The 19,593-nt window shown below is 40.6% G+C and overlaps 1 protein-coding gene and 1 long non-coding RNA gene across 2 annotated transcripts; one reads left to right on the top strand and one right to left on the bottom strand.

Moving 5' to 3' along the window:
- Window positions 1–27: 27 nt before the first annotated feature.
- On the bottom strand, window positions 28–1,371 carry LOC121598650 (NADH dehydrogenase [ubiquinone] 1 alpha subcomplex assembly factor 2-like). Its single transcript, XM_041925783.1, has 2 exons — window positions 997–1,371; window positions 28–272 (listed from the first exon to the last, which is right to left on the bottom strand). The coding sequence occupies exons 1-2, from the start codon at window positions 1,242–1,244 to the stop codon at window positions 71–73; spliced, it is 450 nt and encodes a 149-aa protein (XP_041781717.1). The 5' UTR covers window positions 1,245–1,371; the 3' UTR covers window positions 28–70.
- A 358-nt stretch (window positions 1,372–1,729) lies between these two features.
- Window positions 1,730–19,355, top strand: LOC121600037. The gene is made up of 4 exons (XR_006005777.1): window positions 1,730–1,882; window positions 4,619–4,796; window positions 4,881–5,667; window positions 19,202–19,355. It is a non-coding gene; the product is annotated as an uncharacterized LOC121600037 (long non-coding RNA).
- Window positions 19,356–19,593: the final 238 nt, after the last annotated feature.

The following is a 19,593-nucleotide window of genomic DNA, read 5'->3' as shown; positions in this document are numbered from 1 at the left end:
TTGACCGTGCGGTGCTGTTGTTTTTTCTCTTTTTGCTTTCCAAATGCCTACCAAACAGCAAAAGTTCGCTCTATTTTTCGTGCTTTCCCTTGCCAGGCATAACTTCGTACTCGTCGTACTGAGGGAACGAACCCATTCCCGTTTTCTGCTGCTCCAGTGCTGCCGCATCCTTTGGTTTGCTGTACTTGGCCTCCAGTTCGGCTGCATTGCGCTCTTTCATCTTCATAATGGCCAGATTTTTCAGCAGTTCCTGTTCCGTCGGCGGTTCCTTCCTGTGTCACACAACAAAAAAAACAATTATTGGTTAACTTAAAACCCGGAATTTTTTAGCGAAATTTTATGCTTTATTGTGGAAAAATCTTACAATAAATATATTCAAAGTATTGCCCGTCAGAAGCTATAACATTTTTCCATCTTTCAGGCAATTTATGAATCCCAAAAAAATTGATTCAAATGTATTAATTGTGTTGCGTACAGGTCACCTGTGATCGTCTGACCCAATTTCAACAATTCATAATGTAACGGCCTCTTCTGATCCCACCAAATACACTCTACACTCTATTTGATACATATCGAGTGATGCATTGAGAAAAGCTACATCTTCAGAGTCTTATCTTTGCGATCTGAAGATGCAATTTCTACAAAAAAAGGTTCTTACAGTTTCACGTGATAAGCCAAATAGATAAACCAAAATTAAAAATGTATGAGAGTTATATACAATATATGAACGGTTAAGAGCTGCCTTCACCAAATCAAAGGCTTGCTAGTCGTACTTAACCGAACGCTGGTCTACGATATCCGAAACTCTCAACGATACAATACATTGAAATTCTAAATGCACTAATAAATCGTGATTTAACCCAAAATAATAAGTATCCCGAATTTCAAGAATTGCATAAATTGGCAAGTGAATAGAGCCCTAAGTGTTATTCAACTTGTGGTCAAGCAGTCTTCCCTAACTTCAGTAGGAAGCCCAGGCCGATTCATGGACCTTACCTTCTTCCACGTAGCCACGCTTCCCATTCGGCAGTAATCTCCTGATCGTACGCCTCCTTGGCGGTAGGTTCGAACCACCGAGAGGCACGGCGCCGACCGACGGATGGATCAGGAGGAATTTCATAATATTTGTTACCGAAATAATCCTCCCCAACGTAGTTGCCCTTCATTTGGCGCGGTCGAAACGATTTGAGAAAGTTGTCCAGCACGATTCGCATTAGGTTGCGCGTTGGTGGACCGTTGGCCATCGTTGTTTGTATGAGTTGAACTAGTACAAGCCCGAGAAGGGATAGTTTACTATTATTATATAAACAGTAGGTTCGAGCACTTGTGCACCGGTGTCGAAATTTTCTAGATAATTTTGTAAACAAAACGGGACAGCTGTCGTGGAAAAAGTGACAAATTTAGCTTGACGCTGTCAAACCGTGAGCTTGGGTCAACCTGGAAGGATCGCGTGGATGACATGCACTTAAGTTCATTTTTCACCTTAAAATGAGTCACCAATGTTGGACATCTATATTTTAACTTTTAAGAAAATATTTTGCATATAGTTCAATTGTTAGTTGGTAATAAAACGTTGATTTACAAGCAAACGAGAATAAAAAAGGAGGGAGAGAGTGCGTGAGTATGTCTGCCGCTAGAGTAGGCGAGATGGCACAACGAACGACAGAGAAAAAAACGCGCAATCTCGCTAGAGTGAAAGGGAGAACACTAGACCACGCTCAAAAAGCGCTAGAGTAGGATCTGAAAATTCTTCACCGCAGTTCGCAGCAAAATCTGTTGACTCGCTAGGTATGCGTTGAAACGTGTGCAACTCCTCCGCTTGCCAGGGGCAGTATACGTTCGCCATTTGTGAATTGTTCGTGTTTGCAGCAATAAACTGAAGGTAAAATTGTTTGATAAACGTTAACGGGATAGTGTAAAAGGTGTGAATCTCAATTTCTCGCTCGTAATCTCCATTTCGTCGCATAAAACATGACGCGAGGCCCTGCTGGGCGTACAGTGCAGGCAAGCGCGTTCCATTTCACACACGGAGCCCAATCGAGCAAATGGTGCAGTAGTGTGCGTGTGTTGTGTGTATGGGGTAGAGGATCGCTCTAACACCACTGTTCCGTGTTGCGTGTGCGTGCGTGCGCGCGTGTGTGTTTGTGTGTGTCTGAATGGCAGCGAAAAAATGTCTGATGTTGACGACGACGACATCGCGGGTTGTGTGATTGGCGTGGATTGAAGTAAGCAACAGCAGCAGCAGAATTGCCCGAGAAAAGTTAGTGTTGTTCGAGTCCGCAGAGAGCAAATTCGCCCTGTTATAGGAAAACGCAAGCGCTACCGGGCAACAACCAGCCGTGTGTGCGTGTGTAGAATATGTTAGTGTGGAGAAAATTTTGGTGACGTGATAACGTTTCATGTAGCCCCCGGGGGGCATCACCACCACCTCATATACCAAACGCACCCGATTTTCGCGATTCCTGTACGCCGTGTGGGGCTGGGCGGTGTTGATGACTAACGCGCGTTTGGGGCAGTGCTGTGCGGATGCGGTGGATGTGTAATGCAGCTTTTAGAACATCCTGTCTCCCCTTTTGCTGTGCGGTATATGCGTGTGTTATGCTGCCGTCCGTTGGTGGTTTACGTGATATGCCTCACCGAACAGAATGAGACAAAAGCGATTTTTCCATCCAAGTAGACAGGAAGAAAATATTAGGGAAAAGCCCTCCTTGCATCCTGGCATCTCGTTTATCGCCTCCAAAGTAGGGTGTGTTTTGTTGTTTTTTTTGTTTGTTGGTCCTGTACCACTTGCACATCACACCCCCACCCTGATGCCGTCATGGGTCCGGTACTGAGCGCACAACGGGCAAAATGGGAAAGGGCGGTGGAGGCGGTGCAGTTTTTCGAGCGTGAACAACATATTTAGAGGGAGCAACGAAACCTCATTAGCCTGCGAAAGGAATGAACACCGCCGCGTGTGTGTGGAGTGTGTATGGGCTGGCCGCCGTCGACCCCCCCCCCCCCCCCATCACTCCTTTACTCCCTAAGTACACTGTCGTTGTGTTTGTGCAAACCACGCCGAGTGTGTGCCTTCTCGAGAGCTGCGGCGAGTATGTGTATGTACACACATTCTTCCCATCGTCGGTGGTTTTCTTCCGCCTCGTTGTCGTGGCCGTCGTACTGTTTGCCGTGTGTTGCCCCGTCCGTTTCTCTGTGTGTGCGCTGGAAAGAAGCGAAACATTCCGTTCCATCTTTGAACAACGCGTTTTTTTTATTGCCGGAATTTTGTTTCTGGTTGAAGCCGTTCCTTTCGCAGCAGCACAAACTCTCCGCTTCGACTCTAAAATTGCCACTTCCCGAACAAAGCATGCGAGAAGGAAAACCATCCCTCGATGGGAAGGAACTTCTGAAAATACTCACACACATGCATACCGTCACACACATACACACACAAAGGCAGTAGGAAATTCATACAGGCAACAAATTAGTCGTGATTTGATGCGAATCTGTAAAGAAAAACTGGTAGCACAGTGTTGGACTCTATCGACGGCATTAGCGCATGAAAATGAATTAGATGAAGAAAATGACTGCGTCTTTTTGAACTGCTTACCAAATACTACCCTGATCGTATGTCCCGTTCGTTCGATGCAGTCGGTGAAAGTGACATTTGCTGCGCAATCCGATTGAGTGTGTCAAACATACTCGTGTCTAGTTTTCTACGATTATTTATTTCTACGTGTCGTTTGTGCCACACCAGGAAACCGTCGCAGTCTCTCGCACACACTTTTCACAGCCCGGTGGAAGTCAGCAGTGTAGCTCTGTGTGTGTGTGTGTGTGTAGTGGTTTGTTGCTCGAGGGTTTTCAATTATTTGGCTGCAAATATGCGAATGAGTAACTGGGCAAACTGAGATTGAATTTTATTCGAATTGAAACGAAATCGTTCTATTCATTTTATTTAGCTGTTCAAGCTGAAGTCTGCCGTCTTGAAGTTTTAAACCAATATTTTGAATTGATTGATACTATGTTTGAACTATCTCTGCGGGGAAGAAAGAATACAGTTTTGATGTTAAGAGTTAGATGAAAGCTTATGTATTTAAAGCGGCTAACGAAACCGTTTTGGGCCAAAATCTCTATCAAAATAGGCAAACAACAACGTCCCATATTTTGGTTTTCTGTTTTTGATCATTAGAAGATCAATAAATAGTAAAATTTATGAAAGATAGCTGAGAAAACCAAAACCAGGAGTTTGATTTTTTTTAATGATTTTCTTTGTTTTTTATAAATATTTATATGGATGATATATATGGCAGGAAATATATATATATGGAGATATAGCACTTGCCATCTTCTTTTCCTAAGATATCATCATAATATAAGAGTTTATAGTAATTTAAGTTGATAAAATTGTAATTTGTAATTGTAAATGTAATTTAAAATTAAGTAATTTATGTTATGCCATAAATCGATCAGCAGTCTATAGGGATTTGAGTCTTTATGATAATTCTCCCATGCAAGAGTCACTATATCAAGGTTTAGTTATTGCATTTCCGTATTGCTTTACCTTGTTAATTATGTTAAGTTGCTCAATCATAAAATTAATGTTATAATTTTCGATTAACTTTTTTTTTACATTTTTCAGTCGAATACTTTGATGTGATTGTACAACATTTGAAAATATTCTACAGCAAGAACTGAACCTGATCATAAGAGCACTCAAGGTGCAAAAGGTGTCAAAAACTATCTCCATAAACAAAACGAGGATTTTTCTATCTTAGTTTTTTATTTGCTTTTGTGTGTTTGTGGCTGCCCAAGTCTGGGTGCGTGTGAGTGGATGGATGGGAGGAAGTGCACATTAAAAAGTAGTATTCCGCAAGCTAATTATTTGATTCTATCATTTGAAGGGTGTAAGCTGAAGCAACGTCAAAGGAAAAGAGAAAAGTTTGGTGTATGATACAGTGAATTGAAAGCAAATCGAAAATGTGTTGCAAAAGTATGATAAAAGCTAGCGGCAGATGATGGTACGAGCGAAAGAGCATGCTAATGGTAGCGCACAGAAGCAACGTTACGTCCGTTACGGCGGCGTAACGGAAGATGCGCTTTAGTTTCGCAAACATCTTTCGACCCGTGCGTCTCTGCCGTCTACGTGTATGTGTACTTATGCGTCCATGTGTATAAGTGTGTAATATGATGTGGTGTGAGTGTGTGTAAGTGTGTGTTGGTAAAGGAAGAATCCAACAGTGTGTATGTGTGTATGGGTGAGCTGTGCTGTGCGCGTACACATTCTTCCAGTGTCGTCCTGTCAACCTGTTTTGACGTTGATTCGCCGCTATCGCCGCTTGGCTGCGGCCGGCAGTGGTATATTTTTCCGGTCAAAGGAACCGCCGGAGTTTTCGTTTAGTGTGTGTGCGTGCGCGCGTGTGCGATAGTGAAGGCGTGCAGCGAAAAACATTTTCCAGTGCGCTGCAAAACGATAACAGAGCAAACGATTGAAAAGGAGCCGTCTGCCGGTCGTTGAAAAGGATCTTGGCAAGGATACTTTCGCCGCCTGTTCTTCCTCAGTAATGCTGTGTTTGTCTTGCAATCAACTCGACTCGTATTTGTATTGGTGTAGTGTTGGCATGCATTGAATGGACTCTTCTTACCGGTGCGCGACAAGCCTTCGATTTGCGAGTACTGCAAAGTTTCAAGGTAAGGTAAAATCGATAGTCATTGAACTATCTTCGGCAACAGTCGATAATTATGTTATTAGATGTTATAAAACAGTTTATTACAAGGGGAAGTGCAGTAGAATGCTGTAGAATCAATAAAACACATCAAAGTGCTGATAATCATCTTGCAACTGACAATTCTTCCGCCAGTGAACTACTCAGCCAATAAGGCACGTAAAACATTACGACAATGTCTGCAAAACTATTAGACGTCACTGCTTATTGCGATTTTATGTGTCGTTATGAATATGAATTCCATTATGCATAAACAATATTCTTCAAAAAATAAGAAAATAATGAAGTTTTATATATTGTTCACGGCAATATTCTATGTGCGTTAAAACTTGAGTTATCATAACAGACCCTACTCTATTTCAAAGCAACAATTGTAATTTTTTAACTGTATAGTTCATTAAATTTTTGATTATGCAACTTGATTTGACAAAGTTTTGGACACACAGTTTTGGAAAGAAAAAAAAAAAAAACATGGTAAACAACAAACTTACAGTTGACAATTGATGCCTTAAAGCAGTGTTCCTCAAACTTTTTAGGCCCACATATATTGAAAGCATATATTTAGCACACTTAGTTCAACGCTTTTTGATGTTTAAATCATTTTCTAAACATGCCTGTTTAAAATTTAATCTTGGCTGTGGGGAAAAAATTACGATATGTGTTGTAATAAGCTTTTTTTTTAAATCAATTTTGGACTCAATTGCGGAACACTTCTGTTTATTCCACTGGATCACTGCCTTAAAGACACCAAAACATGACAGTGAGGGAAAAGGGCCTTTTGGAAAAATCGAAATATTTTTCCTGCATTTAACAATCATTTGCATTATTTATTAGCTTCGTTTCTTGCCGTGGGACAATTGGACAATTTTTGATTACCAAAATGTGTATGATGTGTTATAGGTCCCCTTTATGCTCTGGGCACAATTGTGTTCTTTTTGAAATAGTAAAATATAATTATAACATTCCAAACGAATTGACATTGTGCATCGTTGCTTGTTTTCGCCATACCCAATCAGATGGACTGACGATGTGTATTTGATTAGTGTCCCTGTCATCCCACGGAGCATTTTACGAATATTTGAACTTGGAGCAGAACGATGCGTTTGACATCAATGTTCGGCATCTCATCTCTAGACCAGTAAGGGCATCTCATGTTCTCTGATTGTTTGTCTGGGTTAGAGCGCCTGATCGCGAAGGTTTGCAGCCTACACTGCACTTTATTCAAGCCGCAAAAAATCCTCTTGGAATTGTGTCTAGGAATTGTGGAGCCTTAGCGTTTTTGTTTCATCACTGTACTTTCCGAGCGGTTATGTAAAAAGGGAGGTACTCAATACACATTTATATATTTGTGCCAACGTACATACGTAACGACGACCACGTGTGTTTCAATGTGGGATGGAAGGTGTGCTCCATGGAAGCAATGGCGGTACGTGTGGGCACTTGGTGCGTTGTGTATTGTGTGCGAATTTAAATACATTTTATTTGCCCCGAAAGACCTCGTCCGTCTGTGGGCTGTACAGCAAATATTGCTCGCGCACAATTGGACTAACCTAATAGCGTACACTCGTAGGCAGAATGAAACCGAAATGCCATTTCTTTAACAACCTTTCTTCCTAGCGTCTTAGCGGGTTTCAACGTCCTTGGTTGAAGGGGGTTGTCACCCGACGATGGCACATTTGATGGATCGTACGTATTTGCGGGTGAGGTAGTGGAACCGCAACTCATGATACGAGGATGGATTTGCTGTGGCACTGATGGATGTGTCGCATGCGCCTTACCAGGGTGGGTTGAGCTTTGCACACCAATCGGCTATTGGTATCGTTCGCAGCTCGACCGTGGCTTATTGGATTGTCTAGTGTACCAAAAAAGCAACATTTTTCCTTACATGTTACTTGTGTGATGTTTCTATTGATTTATCAAACTCACATTGGTATTGGGACTATGGTGTTAATATATTGATGAGAAATGAACAAGTCTCAGATAACGAAAATAAATGTAGTGACAGTAATGTAATCAAATACGAAGCAATCTTTTAAGTTTATCTTTTGATAAACATCCTAAAGTAACTAAACACGTGTATATACAGTCAGTCCAAAAAGTATTCGTCTAGCTGAATATTTGGCAGAAAAACGCGAATTATGGCCGCAATAGGCATGGGGTGGTAAAAGTAATGATGAGGTTTGATAAAGGGACCATCAATACACACGTTTTGCTAAAAAATAAACATTTAAATAGCGCAATAGCAACCAGAATACATAAAAAACTAAAAAAAGTCGTTTAAGGGGCGCGCAAAAAGTATTCGTCCATCAGACCTTTGGCGTAATATGCGTATGAAAACAAAGGTTATGGAATCAAAAAATGCCCTGATCTTGTTTCTTATTGCATTTATAACTATTGGTGACTACTTGCACAACGCAAGAACTCATTTGAACCTTAAAAAAGGCGTATTTTTGATCCACTCATCCTACAAGACTTGTTCCAATTATTCTCTGGTAGAAATATTGCATTTCCGGACTACGTGGCCAAGTTCAATTGAAAAAATGGCAACTGATATCATAGTGAGAGTCTTCTAAATCATTTTCATCAGTTTGGTTTCAGCTGGTTTGGAGTTTCGGGCAAATGACAATGCCCTGTATGTTCTCCAGCTCGACTGTTCTTGAAACATGTAATACATCATTAAGTAAAATTTTTCAGAACTGGGACTCAAAGTACTTAAAACCTGTATTAATATGTTTCCCCATCTCGTCTCCTATCATTTTGAATCATTTTTCTAGCTCACCTTTCCTCACTAAGTCCTAGTATCATGACACCATGGTGCTACCGTTACACGAGAGTTTGTTGCTGCATCTTAGTAGACTGTTTTCGCTATGGTACATGTCGGCCGTATGACCTTGGCGATGGAAACATGTTTTAATATTTTAGTAGAGCCTAATTTGGAATAAATTCCTGTATTATTTGATGCACTTTAACAGATTTGGCCTCTTTATGTGTATGGTATTATTCAAACAAAATATGTTTGTAATAACTCACTCATTCAAGCTATTACATGACCAGCTACGATGAAATGCAGCATAACCCATCAACCAAATGTGACCCATCTCTTTTCCTGATCTTATTGGCCATCACAAAATGCACTGATTCCTTGGTAAAATTTGATTTTTTGGACATTAAACCACTGCTTTCGTTAGATTAACCGTCAAGGATGGCTGCTTACATGGCAGTTTGTCACTCAATTAGTGTCAGAAAAATGGCCTAACTCTGATCAAATGATGGAACGAGGCCTCCCACACATTTTGTAACCTTCAAAAATGAGAAGGATAGGTTATGCATAAGTTAAATATACGATGTTCGCCATCATGCTCCAATCATTTAACTCCCCCGATTTTAGTGCCTCTCTGACCGCTTGAAGTCCAATTGAAACAACAGAAATGCATTATTTAGAAGGAAGTCACCAGCAGATTGATAATAATAAATTTAATTCACGTCTACGTAGAGTTTGTCCAGTGTAAATAATTAAAAAGCTAGATGGACGAATACTTTTTGCGCGCCCCTTAAACGACTTTTTTAGTTTTTTTATGTATTCTGGTTGCTATTGCACTATTTAAATGTTTATTTTTTAACAAAACGTGTGTATTGATGGTCCCTTTATCAAACCTCATCATTACTTTTATCGCCCCATACGTATTGCGGCCATAATTCGCCTTTTCTGTAAAATATTCAGCTAGACGAATACTTTTTGGACTGACTGTAAATAAGTAGAGTATAGTTTATAAAAATGCGTTTTCTATCATAAATTGTATTTACGGAGAGTGAACACATTTTCCAAAACATTTCAACATTGAAAATGCCAAATTTCAGTAACAGTTTAATATTAACTACATGCTGAGGAAGTCTAGTTTAAGAGTTTAATATCGAGCGACTCAAACTTCAATGATACAATGATCAAAATTGTAAAATTATCTATTCATATCATCCAAACCGAAACATATGTCTCAGGCTCTCCATCGTCTCGTATTGCAGCAGCGGACTCGAAAACATCTGCAGTGAGTCTTGCCCGGAATGACAACTTTGGTTTGGCGATTCCAATGTATTACTGAGCAGTTTTATGCGCCGCTGGTAGTGATTCTAGTAGAATGGTGTTCTGGTACAATAAATGAGCGTTACGTGGCATGGGCGATTACGAAGCCAGTCACTATCCACCATTGTTAAACTAAATGGCCAATGAGACAACAAAGCTACCACCAACAGCAAGATCGAGGCACGTACGTTTAAAATCAATTCGTTTGTCGTCTTTGAACTAGATTAGCTATTGCTAGGGTTGTTGTACTGATCCTTCCTATCTTGCCTTGTACAGCGAACGGGACAAGATTGCATGTGTTTCACATTTGAGGTTTGAATTAATTAAATTGAGCTAAAGTGGTACCGTCAATTTGTACATGTGTCGCCGGTAAACGTATAACTTAAGAATTGTATTTTAACGACACAAATATGGTTTCAAGAATATTAATGTTTCCTAAATAAAAACGCACACGAAACTCTATCTTCGGAAAGGAATTATTCTATTTTCTATAATAACATCAGTTGAAGCTCTTAGAACGTGAAGTCACGTAATTTGTCATCAAGCTAATACTGTGCAGCAATCGTTGCGTCATTCTTTCTCCATGCAATTGAATACCAACTTCATTAGGTAGGCATTTTCGATGATTGCACTCTCTGACACATGTGATAAACTCGAGATATGATATGCTATATTCTTTCTTAATAGATGGCGTGCTTTTGTCGTGATTTAATGTGCGCTATGGCATCATACTGACCCGGCCAGTATTAAAGTTGTCAGCTATAACAGCTCCGATTCATTTTAGTAGGTAGTATAGGAAATGTTTTGATCGAATAGAGCTTTTCCAATTGCTTCGCCGTTATTGATCGTTCTATTCGAAGTAACAAGATTTCGGATGTGTTATATATCTGTGCCTAAAGTAATTATAAAAAGCGTAGTAGGAGGAAACTGTAGGTCGTTCTCACATAGAACTTGGCTGAATAATGAACATATCTCCCACAAAACTGTATTGCAAATGTTATTTTGGTTAACTAAAATTTAAGGAGTGTGGGTGGGAGCGGGAGAATCTCGTTATGTTAGTATCGTCGTTTTTTTTTTGTTGGTAATGTGGATTTGTATGACTCTTTTTCGATGCTATAATTAATCCTTCAAACTTCTTACGTGGGCTGAGAAGATCGAAAAGGGTACGAAATTAAAAAATTGATGGAATAAAAAAGTTTTTATTTACCAAGCCAATCTTATTGCATGCCATTATTCCCCTTTTGTGTTTAAAAGCACGGCTAACTTTTTAGCTAGAGTGTTCGCTTTATTTTGCCCCAGCCAATACGGCGAGCCACGCGAATTTGTGTGCTCTACCGTGCTGAAATGGCATTTTAATTGAGCGGAATTAAATTCGATCGATTTGCGTGTCTAGATTGTCAGGAGGAGGTTTTGTTTCGGGGTTCGTTATGTGTGGGTTTATTTTTGCCGCACTTTGGCGTGGTTGTGGCATAGAAGCATGTTTTCTGATTAAAAAGCTTTTTTTGAGAAGTGACGTAATATAATTTTAATTTAAAAATAAGTAAAAGGTTAGACAGAGAAGATCGAAGGAGCTTTTTTAGTAAGAACTTAAATCGTGTCTTCTGTTCTAATTCATGAAATTGACTTGCTTATAAACTTGTACCTAATCGAATTATTATTATTCAAAAATAACATTATTTGCTATGATGTACGCAAGTCAGGAGCAAAAACGACTACAGCATTCCATAGGCATAAAAGCAGCATAAAATATATCGTTTAGATCAGAAGAAATCCTTATGCTTCTCTGAAACCGTTTCGCTCATTGTTTGCGCAAGTGCTTTACGTGAAAACGATTGATTTATTAGCATTCTTGTGCAAATGTTCAACGGAAGAAATGTAGGCATTGCGGAGTTTCATTCGCCCGTTGTACAGCTATGTAAATATATGTTCTCATGAATGAAAACAGCGTTATAGTGTGCATCTTGTGTGTCTGTGCTGTGTGTGGTGCAGTAAAAAAAGAGCTAATCGCTTCGCAGCTGAAAAACCAAGCAAAAAAAATGCTTTACTCTATCGTTTTTTTTTTTGAAATTTTGGCACTCCGGTGTGAAGATAGAGGCTGATCGGTACATCGGTGTTGAGTTACCTTAACCCCACTTTTGTTACGATTGGTCTACGTTTCCCCTTGTACGTGTCATGTTATTGTTTTTTATTCAGAAGGAACGGTCCAAAAAGGCCGTATTGCTACGTGTCATATTATAGTGTGAACAAATTCGAATGATATTCTGATGTTTGCCTTTATCCAGTTCGATTTGATAGAGCTTACTGTAACGTGCGAGGTTTTGTTGCATTATCTTTCACAGGGTCTCTAATTTGTTGTGCAAACAAAGGAGGAGCGGTTTGTCTAGAAGTAAGCTGTCCGAGAAACAGGGCATCGTTAGCATCGAAATTTTGTTCGTTTTCTGTTTGAAGTGATTGAGATGCTTTTGATTAATTTTTTTCGCAAAACGTCTATATAACATAAGGTAAAGATTGTTGTAGTTTCCTCTCAAAGTTACAGTTTTGTATAAACTTATATCATAAACGCAGTGATATTGAATAACCATATTCTCCTCTTAAGATTGCGGGATAAAACATGCACCACGCAATTATTTTAAAATATGGAATAGAGTTTGTTTTCGTTGTCTTCATTAATATCATGCCTGCATAGTAATTCATTTGTAAGTGTGTTCAAGTGGGGATTGCGGGTCAAAAAACTTTTCCTCATGTACTATTTTTCATTCACCTCTTTCCTGCCACATGTGTTACCATTGTACATTTGACACTAAGCTGCCGTATAGCGTCCAACTCGTCGTTTTGGGTGGATCACACTCTTCGTTCGGTCATGTTTGTACAACTACACACACAACAAAACTTCTCAAGGTTGTCACAACGGCTGTGAATGAGCCAGCCGGACGGTCAACCGCGGACGACGATACCGTTGCGACCTGTTGCTGAGGTCATGCTGAGGAATTCGGCCATATTTGAGCATGTTTTCTGTGTGTCTGCTGGCCCCCGTTTTCTTAGCTTCCTTTTCTCCTCCACGATTGAACGTCTCGTTTGTCACACTATCGGTGTGCGATGCTTTATTGCTTTCGAATTTTAACCTTCCGCAATCTCACAACACAACACACATCACACCTGCAAAACCCGAAATGCTCTCTCTCTCTCGCTTTTGTTGTTATGTACAGCAGTAGTATTAGTCGCTCATTTTGGGGATGTTTTTTACGCCACGTCCACGTCGGGATAGAGTTGTGCACAACCTGTCGTTTCGTTAATGGTGCGTTTTGCTACCGACGTAAAAATGTTGGTGAATGGTTCAAAAATTGGTTTTGTTTTGAATAATAGATATTTTTTGGGTAACTCAGACACAACTTTACATGTGTTGTGTCTTCTGTCTCTCATGATGTCCTATCATTTGGATGGAACTCGTAGCTCTCAGTTGCTCTTGTTAGAAGTATTTTGTTTATACAAAGCATCGGGCGCAGCTTTTCCTCGACCAATTTTAGCTGGTGATGATATATGGCTCTTCTTTACTTGTTTATCCCATTAAATCTGGTGTGGGAAATTCTTTATACTTCGTATGGTGGTGCAGCCAGTCCCAAGTTCGGTGGGCGGATGGATCGTTTGGGGCGAATATTGTGGCAAAAATGATGAGCTGTTTATTTAAGGAGGAACATTTAGCCATCCATCTTCACGTCGTGGCGCCGTTACGTTTAGTGCAGGCGTTAATGGTTTTAAGACGCTCGACGGTGGGGCAAGCAAGGCATACTTTCTATCATTTTCTCGAACAATGCGAACATCATGCTCGTAGACGATTTTCAATCGAACTTGAATTTTGAATCAAAACTTTGCAGTGTATGTCTCTGATCAATATCTGACAAAGGCCATAGAGACCGTTCGTTGAGATAAGATAAACGTGTCATGTGTTGTTGCCGTTGATTGCATACTAGTAAAAACGCGTTCCTCGAGTCTAACAATCGCAGCGTGAACTTTATCTAATCAGAGCATTGGGACGGGGAGGTGTGCTGGTACCATTTCCCCATTTATCATGTGTAGCGATACGCCACTGCTGATGTGTCTGTCGAGTCTCGTCTGGGGACAAACAGATGGCATGTGGGCGCTGGTGCAATGAGGGAGAGATACATTCGAGCGAACACAGATACTGATTGTAAACGGTTCATTTAAGTAAGTTCACTTTGAAAATTAAATATACCACCTACTGTACGAGAGCAATTGAGGGAGACCACGTTTGGTCCATGCTCTAATGGCAGTTGTTTTGGGATATATTTTTTTTTTTTGCCATAAACTTACTTTGTTTGTAGGAGAACTTACCGTCAGCAACGTGAGACACACGACGACGAGTGATTGCAAAAGGTAATAATTGAGCGAGGTGCTAGTGAGGGTGTTGATGTTGAAGGTGTCAATTTCTAATTAGCTTCTCTGTTGACAGTGCTGCTATCTTGTACCAAGTACAAAACGGCGATATCAAATCATCTAAAGCTAAACTTGCAAATGAATTTGAGTTTGGAAATGTTGTTTTTCACACGTTGGATAGAGTTAGTAACTGTACACGCAAATCTGGTCATTTTTTTAAATTCCCTATGCTTCACACTACATTGTTATTCAATGCGTACCTTTATTTTGCTAATCATTCCAAAAAGTTGGATTTTTTTCACCTCACCATTTTAAAATCATCACTGACGATGAGTGCGGAATGTCTGAATTTAGCAGCTCGTTTGGCAGTGCGTTGTTTACACAACAAATTAGAACACGACCTTCTCGAAAGCACTCAGTCTTAGGCGTCTGACAAAACGGCCAGCCAAGACAGATACACCAGTGCAAACACACCCAAAAAACGTTAGCAAACAATGTTTCAATGTCAAGGTGTGTGTAGGCATCTCTCACTCAAAGGAAACAAACACTCCGAACCAGATCCGCCACACTATTGTGTGTTAGCGTGTCTTAAAAAAAACCAGTATCTACCACCTCCTGGTGCTACTACTATCTCTCCCTCTAACGGGAACGAGGCCAGAGCCGGTACACGATCACGATCTGTTTTTGTGTTGTGTCGTCGATGTTAAGTTGTGTTGGTGGTGGAAAGCCAAGCATTTCTTTGCCAGTTTAATCCGGAAATTGGATGCCGGAAAATGTGTCTAAAGCTTGAACCAAATCGTGTGTGTGTGAGTCGTGTGTCTAGAAGTAAGTGTTTAAGCGACGAAATGTACCGTAACTTGTTTGTTTCCATTTTTTTTATTTCCCTGCTCTTAGCCGATTTTCCCCCCGTGTATCTAACGTCCATAAAACTCAGAAGCCGGTAATGGGAAACAAAAATAAATCGAGAAAAAGCGGAAAAAATAAAAAAGACAAGTTTTTTCCCCTGGCTTGTTTTGTTGACGGCGCGTCGACTTCTTCCCTGATACGTGCATACGTTTCGCCCACGATGAGCTCCAAAATTCAGACGGAAGTTATCTTTCCGTCAACTGCAACCAACGAGTGAAGAGAAGGAGGAGTGGTTCTATAGTTAGAAACTGGACGGGTCGAACCGGCACACGAATGTTGCGCACTGTACAAGAAGCTACACTAGTGTGAGCGAGCAAGATTTCTTCGATCTTCGTTTGTCGTTGGTTGGTTGGTGGGATAAGCCTCGTTATCGCTGGGTGCATCACGGGTGCATACGAACCGAAGACTGTCTATGTGTTTGTGCTGGCGTGTGCTGTGTTGTGGTGAAGTTGGGGGAAAGATGATCAGGATAGGAGGTAGAGGAGTGGCTCCCTCTTATAGTAGAGTGACATCAGCAGCATCCCATCATATAGCCGAATGGTGTGCTACCACTAACGGCACAGCGTAGCACTGAAGTGTGGGAAACTAATGCGAATAGAACATTATCATGAGCACTCTGGCTCGGTCTATGTATTGGAGAGCATCTCTTTTTCTATGATGGTTGCCTTTTGCTTCCCGTTGGTGGTAGTTATGATGATGATGATAACTACAGCAAGTTCTGTTGCACTTCAGTGGTTCTGATTTCGATTCCGATTCAACGTCTAGACTGCGACCGGTAGCATTCTTCTTCCGGTCGGTAGTCTGATAAAGGTTGATAATGGGTGCTTTTTGGCACGGAAAGCTCAGTGGCTGCTTCCTTCAGCCTTCAATTGCAGCTTCCGGCGGCGGATCGCTTTGTTGGGTGGCACGGTGCCTTTTTTGCACAAAGGAACACAATAGGGTGCGCACCGTCGTCTGGAGGATAACCTTGTTGTCTTTTTAAATTGCCTTTGCCTTTAGCAACTTTAGGGTGGACGGAAGGTATTCTCTCGGTCTGATAGTCGGCCGGCATTTATTGCTTTACGATCGCCAGCCATAAATGGAATGAAAAGTTGGCACATTGGAGACTTGTGAAGTTTTGACTTTTTTTTCTTCTCTTTCTCTAACGGAATAGGTTTTGTGTTCCGATGTGTTCCGAACTTCATAACAATTGGCACAGGATTAAGTATAAAGTGTTCCCGAACAAGAAACTTGCTTTAATCACTGTTTCTTTATCTGCAACAACCGTTCTTATCTTATTTACCCCGTTAAAAATTCTATCAAAGTCAAGCTGCTGGCTAGCTTGAATGACGACATTATTGCCATCTTAGTCATGGCCGGTGATGGAATTTGCTTTATAGTGGCAGGTGTTCGTTATGAGTCAACAGCCATCATTACACCAACCGGAAAGTGGGGAATGAGGGGAAGCACGGAGTTCCTAGCCTCTTCAAACTTCCGGGTGCATAACTAACACTACCATCCACCGGGAGAGCGGGGTGCTGAAAATGCTTCTGGGAATGATGCGATCATGACGAGCCATAATATGCTGTTTTGAAAGGGCATTGAGGAAAACAAAGAGGAGAGAGAAGTTTATTCTATGTGTTGATGATGAAGCATCTGCCCGACAAGCTTACCGTTCGTTCCGTTCTTTTCCCGTGTCCGTTGACCGCTACGAAGTGCAGTGTACACAGAGGATTGGTCTGCATTTTTTTTGAAAAGAAGTAAACCATTGCAAGAGTAAGTGATGTTTGCTCAGTGCAAACAGACCGAAAGGTGTGTGTGTGTGTGGGGCCGGTTTTCCGGTTCCCTTTTGGTAAAATTCCGCACAGCTTGGTTTTTTAATAAAAGGTTTGAGAGATAAGCATGAGATGGTAGAGGCGAAGAACTGTCTCGTCTTTATTGTAGAAGGTGATTACTATGTAGACGGCGGGGGTATTCTTTGAGCTCAACCCACTTCCTGCGCCGCCAAAAAGGTAAAATCACAGCATGGTGGTGCGTAGGTGACTAAAACCTTCCCCTTCTCAGCTCAGTCAGCGTTTAATGCAAAAAGGTTGCTTTCGCTTATCGTGCTGGTTTTCTTTTTGGGAAACATCTTTTTTTCTTCTTCGGAGACAAGCGCCGTTATTGCTGCAAACAGATAACAAGAACATATTTCACGATAAGGGCGGTAATCGGTTCATTACATCGTTCATGCTGTAAGCAAGCGCGTGAGGCCGAGGGTTTCCTGGGAAATTTGTAATTTGTTCGGTTATATTCTGTCCCTCCGAAGTTTTCTTGGGTCAGAGATGATTATGCGTGAATTTGGTAACAAAATACAACAAAAGTTTATGTTTTATAAAGGCGTTTGTGTTATATACATTATCAGGCTTATTCTATTTTGAACTCGATTCGATTCGAGTAGCGAAAATGAACTCCAAAGTGTATTTTCCATTCAAATGAACACATAAAATTCATCAACTCGACGTCGAGACGACTCGATTTTAAGAATAGAATACGGCTGGGTGTTTTTCAGCATGATGTTTTAATGCTACTACTATGCGCTAACACAATATTAGTAAAAAAATGTTAAACGTTCACGGGTAAAGTTTCGTCAACACCTTTTGTTGGTTGGCTAAATAAACCCCACAGATAAGTGGTAACAGTCATCAATCTACTTTTTGGCCATTTTTACAAAGCCTTCCAATGGATTCGGTATCTATCACAGTTGAGTAAAATCATAGTGGATGAGCTTTCATTTCGCACGATCATTGAAGAACTCTTTTTGGTTTGGTGGTGGAGAGTTTGTGGAACAAAAAAAAAAAAAAAAAAAAGAGTCGTGGACAAAATCGCGATCCGGAGCAAATTGAAAGTGTGAGTTTTCCGGCCATTTTTCCCTTTTATTGTGAGAACAGTGGATTTTTGGAATGAATGAGTTGAGTGTGTGTGTTTGTGTCGTTTGTGAAATTCCCATTATGTCCCTTTCTCAAAAGATCACTTTTGGGTGTTTGCACGCAGCGACAACATAAGATCGAAAGTCATTCAAAATCACCCCCTTCGCTTGCGGACCTGTGGAAGCAGGGAAAATGAAATCTTGGAGTCGTTAAATCTCGAGCTGCTGCGAAAATCGTTGTAACGGAATGAAATTGATTGCTGAAAGTAAAAAAGAAAAATAAAACCGTCGAGGAAAATTGTTTTGCTCAATTTCTATCTACCTCCTACAACTGGGAATGGTAAAAGTTGAGAAGAAAAGTGTTGTGCAACAAACTTTTTCTTTGCGCTACGTTGGTCGCTGCTGACACCAGAAGAAAGTGTTAAAATTTTGTTTGCATTAGCTCCTAATAAAAATAATTCCACGTAATGTAATATTGAGTTTGGATTGCCTTCTACTTGATTGAACATATTGATAGCTTCAAATGTCTTCCTGATTGTTAAAATAATCTTTACGATTAAACGAATGCTTTTCGTATTCATTACTGTCCGATGAATATTTCTCGAAGCGATAAAAAAATGCTGCAATTTGTTTTAGGAGAATTAACTTGTCTTTTCTGTTCGAATTTAACGTATACATAATGACCGAGTTTGTATGAATTCTGCGGTCAACGCAAAAAAAAAAACGTGAAAATGCACCTGAACTAATTCAAGTAGCGAATTATAGAAGTAATTAACTTGTTTAGCGTATTTTGCTGGAGAGAAGAAAACATGTATGAATGATGCCTTCTAAAATTTGAAATCTATTCTAGAAGCAATCAACTTGCACTGTGTCCACAGTTGCTCATCTATTTAAGACACCTTCCTCATATCGTGGCCTCATGTTACCATAATTCACGCTGTTAACCCACCTTCGTTTGCAATACACCGGAACTGTTGAAAGGCAGCTCCGCGATAATATATACGAAAAACGCCCGTGCGACGGCCGTTGCCCATGTTCCAGTTCCAGCGGCTGAGCTATCATCCTTCTCAACAATTCTCTACTACCTTCCGAACCGGTTCTCCAATCCTCATCATTTCGGTATTGCTCCTCTAGCCGACAATCTTGTGACGCCATCGCCATGCCCGTGCTACGATGGCAAGAAAGAATCTTGAACTGTTAATCGTTTCTTGTGATCACTTGTTCTTCTTCTCCTAGTATTACTAGTGTCAACTTCAGCCAGGCGATGTGGCATGTGTTGTCAATGACGATGGTGCGTGAGAAACGAATTATATTAGATCCCCGGACCACGGTGCTCAGGGTTTCCTAGTGGAGAAGTTAATGCTGTTTAAATCGATGGATTCCGAACTGGATAGAAACCAGGTATAGTTTTAGTATCTTAAGAATGCCAGCATCTATGATGTATTCATTTAGACGATAGCGACAATCTCACAAACATATCACTTTGCTCTTATTAAGCGTAATGAGTGTAGCGTAATTGTAGACAGGGGTCAGTACTATAGTGTTTTATTCGATTTGTTATATTGGGTTTAGGTTTTCTCCCTTAACTCTTCATAACATATTTTGTTTCATTAATATCTTTACATAAA

Source organism: Anopheles merus, chromosome 3L (assembly GCF_017562075.2).
Source record: "Anopheles merus strain MAF chromosome 3L, AmerM5.1, whole genome shotgun sequence".
NCBI classification, from domain to species: domain Eukaryota; kingdom Metazoa; phylum Arthropoda; class Insecta; order Diptera; family Culicidae; genus Anopheles; species Anopheles merus.
The sequence above is the reverse complement of the archived record's forward strand: the minus strand, read 5'-3'. Positions and strand labels throughout refer to the sequence as shown.